The sequence below is a fragment of the Buceros rhinoceros genome, unplaced genomic scaffold (genome assembly GCF_000710305.1).
Source record: "Buceros rhinoceros silvestris isolate BGI_N320 unplaced genomic scaffold, ASM71030v1 scaffold32165, whole genome shotgun sequence".
In the NCBI taxonomy this organism is placed as follows: Eukaryota; Metazoa; Chordata; class Aves; order Bucerotiformes; family Bucerotidae; genus Buceros; species Buceros rhinoceros.
In genome coordinates this window covers 18,330-22,012 of record NW_010412877.1, presented here as the reverse complement: position 1 = coordinate 22,012, position 3,683 = coordinate 18,330, and the positions used below count along the sequence as shown (strand labels likewise).

The 3,683-nt window shown below is 56.8% G+C and overlaps 1 protein-coding gene across 1 annotated transcript in view; it reads left to right on the top strand.

Annotated features, from left to right (window-relative positions):
- The window catches only part of EIF4G3 (eukaryotic translation initiation factor 4 gamma, 3), a gene marked incomplete at its 5' end in the record, with an annotated part of 27,495 nt that overhangs the window by 6,083 nt on the left and 17,729 nt on the right, over nt 1-3,683 (top strand). Inside the window, 2 exons of the mRNA XM_010136552.1 lie at nt 1,442-1,546; nt 2,878-3,010. Of these exons, the coding sequence (XP_010134854.1) occupies nt 1,442-1,546; nt 2,878-3,010 (238 nt within the window). The remainder of the gene's footprint in view (nt 1-1,441; nt 1,547-2,877; nt 3,011-3,683) is intronic.

Below are 3,683 nucleotides of genomic sequence, written 5' to 3'. Positions count from 1 at the left end.
CGAAAATCCGCGGGTGCTTTTTGCCAGAAGTCGGTCGGACTCAGCTCTGGAAGCAAACAGCGTTAATCATTCCCAGCTGCCCCGGGGAAGGGAGTTCCCTGGATCACGGGGGTCACAGTGGATCAACCCGGATCCTTCTGGGGAAACACTTCTCCAAACTGTTTTGCGGAGCGTTGACAAACCAGTCTTGTTTTCCCCCAAACCCCCCCAGCTGAGCCCTCCCGCACTGTTCACGCAGCAGCGCGGGCGGCGTCGCCGCGGGTCTGCACGTGCTGGCAGCGGGGCGTGAGCTCCCACGTGTTTGGGGAAGAAACCAGGGGGTGACCTCCGAGCGGTAGCTGAGGTGACGCTGGATGAGCCCCGGACGCTGCTGCGGGCTTCGCGAGCGGGGAAGCGCTACAAGCCATCGTTATGGCGCGCTGGCCAGTTCTGCGAGCCCGAGCCGAGGCACCGCGTCGCACAGCGACGGTGTAGCGGAGGTGACGCTGGATGAGCCCCGGGCGCTGCTGCGGGCTTCGCGAGCTTGGAAGCGCTACAAGCCATCGTTATGGCGCGCTGGCCAGTTCTGCGAGCCCGAGCCGAGGCACCGCGTCGCACAGCGACGGTGCCGGGGTAGCCGTCGCGAGAAGCTGCCGCGTCCTGGCTTTGGGCTGGTGATTCCTGTCAGGATTGCGTGAGAACCCTGTTAATGGGGTAGAGTTTTATGGCCTGTTTTTATTGCAGCTGAGTGTTGGCGATAGAATTAAAGCTCCTGGACAAAGTCCATTCTAAATATTTTCGCCGTCATTCCTGATGCTGGAAACATTTGCTCTCTGAGCCGAAACTTTCCAAGGCAAGGCCAGAACCCAGTTTTTACAGGGTTTTTTCTTGTTTGCTTGAGGGTTCAGCTGGTTTCTAGTGAAAGGAGTGGGAAATATTTTATAAAGCTGCCCTGAAGGTTTTTGTTCACAGCAGCCAGAGCCCCCATTTGAGGGAAAAAGCCTTTTCAGAGCCTGGCGAGTCAAACTGAGACCTAGTGGAGGCTTCTCTGACGATGCCGTGTCATGACTCAGCGCCAACTGATAAGGGTTCCATCACATCGTGACGTTCTGGGGTGAAAAGGAGCGTGTGGGGTTTCATTCTACAGCGAAGCCCGATGAACAGCTGCTTGCTGAGGGAAGCGGCGCTCCTGCCTCCACGTCTCTTGCCTCCCAGCTGAGGCAGGTCAGGGAGTTGGAGCATCGAAATGGTGTGTTAGGGTGTGAAAACAGCGTGAATTCCGGGGCTGCTTTGTCATTTCACCTGTTGGACCCAGCACTCGCGTCTCCGAGAGCAGCTCCAGATCCCCAGAGGTGCTTCTGGCGCAGAAACGTTGTCCTGCAGAACCTGCTGACCCCCCTCAAGGGAGGATTTTCATTTTCTTCCAAGACACAGTGGTGATGATGATGTTTCTCTTGTGTAGCCTCGCATGGACCAGTATTTTAATCAGATGGAGAAGATTGTGAAGGAGAGGAAAACGTCTTCAAGGATTCGGTTCATGCTTCAGGACGTAATAGACCTAAGGCTGGTAGGTACCGAGTACAGTAAGTAAAGGCCCGTGATCCCTTCCGTGGTGGGTCTGGAGGAGTCCTCACCCCAGGAGAAGGATTTACAGCAGAAGTGGGATGTTAGGGCAGATCCGAGCCCCTGGTCCCACAGACAAGAAGTCTCTCTCTGTTGCCTTTGTGAAGGCCAAGGCTGGTAGACAGGAGAACCGCGTGCATTGGGTGGTTTGGTTCTGCTTACCGCTGGCGCCAGCCCCGCTGCCGCAGACACACGAGCTCTTCGCACAGCGCTGGGGGTGTTTTTTCACCGCAGCAGCCCCTGTGCTCGTCTGGCTCAGCCGCGCTGCTTTGCTGTCTGCGTTTTCCGGGTGTAACTGCTTTCCTGCCAGCCCTTGCGCTGGTGGGACCGAAGCCTCCGAGATGTGAACCCCACAAGTGCGGGGGACGGTTAGCGAGGGTGTAAAAGCCAGGAGGACTCTTTTCTCCTGGCCCTACGGGTCTCATCGAGAGATGCTCCCGAATTAGCCCAACTGCCAGCACAACCAGGCCTCCGCTGGGGCCTCTGCAGGTGCTGATGGCACCAGACGGGAGTCCTGAGCGGGTTTTACTCCGACCTCAAACAGCTGTTGCGAAGCTGCTTCAGGGTTCTGCGGAGGCTGAACTCACATGTTTAACTGCAGGGTACGCAAAGATCGTTACCCCGGGTGTTGTAACGAGGTGGTAGCCGTTGGAAGAGATGCTCTGGTTGTTCTGGGGATAGATGGGGCTGCGCAGGGCAGGGCTGAACAGACACATCAAGCAGTGGGAATGTTCTGTGGAGAGACAGCTCCACCTCTCTCTGCAGGGTTCCTGTCGCAGCCGTCACCATCCCTGGAGTGGCAAAGCATCTCCAGGCGGTCGCTTCTGGTGGCTTTATCTTCGGGGTTTTCTTATTTTCCTCAAGCGTGGAGGAAGGGCTCCAGCGAACAGCGTCAGGAGGAAATGGGTGGGGAGCGAGAGCAGCCTCCTTCCAGTCCTCCTCTTCCCTCCGGACCTAGAAAGGCTGGAAAGCTGGGAATGTGCAGCATGCGAGGGGTCAAAACGTGTCACACTCAGTCACGTCTCTCCATGTCAGGTCTTCACTGCAGCCTCCAGTCCCCACCAAAACCTGCTCCTGAGTCTGTAGCCTTGACCTGTGGTGCTGGGATAACCGTGTCCCCAGCGTGACCCAGCACCGCAACGTCTGCCCCGGCCCCTCGGGAGTGCCCCTCGAGGCCTGACGGGGTGGGAGGATCCGGCCTCGCTCACGGTGTTCATAACGCTTTACGGTGCTCTCCTGGAAGCATCTCTGAGTACGTGTTGGCTTCTTTCCTAGTGCAACTGGGTGTCGCGGAGAGCAGACCAGGGCCCGAAGACCATTGAGCAGATTCATAAAGAAGCCAAGATTGAAGAGCAAGAAGAACAGAGGAAGGTCCAACAACTCATGACCAAAGAGAAGAGGAGACCGGGTAAAGTCAGAGCCTCGGCTCCCTCATTTTGCGTCCAGTAGAGGGAATCCCACATGAAAGGAAAAGTCTGGGTTTATTTTCCTGAGCATAATGAGCAAAGGGAGGCTGGAGAGGGAACAGACATGACTTACCCTGGATTGGCCGCGTGGATTTTCCAGGGGCAACTCCCCTGGGTAAAAGTAAACAGTCGCAGGCCAATAGTGCTTAAGTTTCACGTTCATAATTGATGCTGCAGTGGGCTGCCAGAAACCTGCCCCAGCAAGTCAGGACTTACAGCAAGTAGGAGTTGGGTTCGTGCCCGCTCTTGTGTACGGCAGCGTCTGATTGCGGGAGGTTAGTGTCTGCTTGCAGCAGTAACGTGTTGTCTTTAGCTGGGGAAGTTGTGAGGTGTTAAACTGGCAGGAGAAAGTGCCTCAATGTTACCTTAAATTGCTGAAAAGGGATTTGGAGAAACTGGCGAAATGCAGACAGGGAGGGAGCAGGGCGACAAGAAAGTGACAGGAAGCATCACAGAACTGTTGGGGGTGGAAAAGCCCTTCGAGCTCCTGAGTCCCCCCATCCCTCAGCGTCGCCAGGTCCCCCCTGCCCCCTGTCCCTCAGTGCCACCTCCACACGGCTGGGAAACCCCTCCAGGGATGGGGACTCCACCACTGCCCTGGGCAACCGGGGCGAC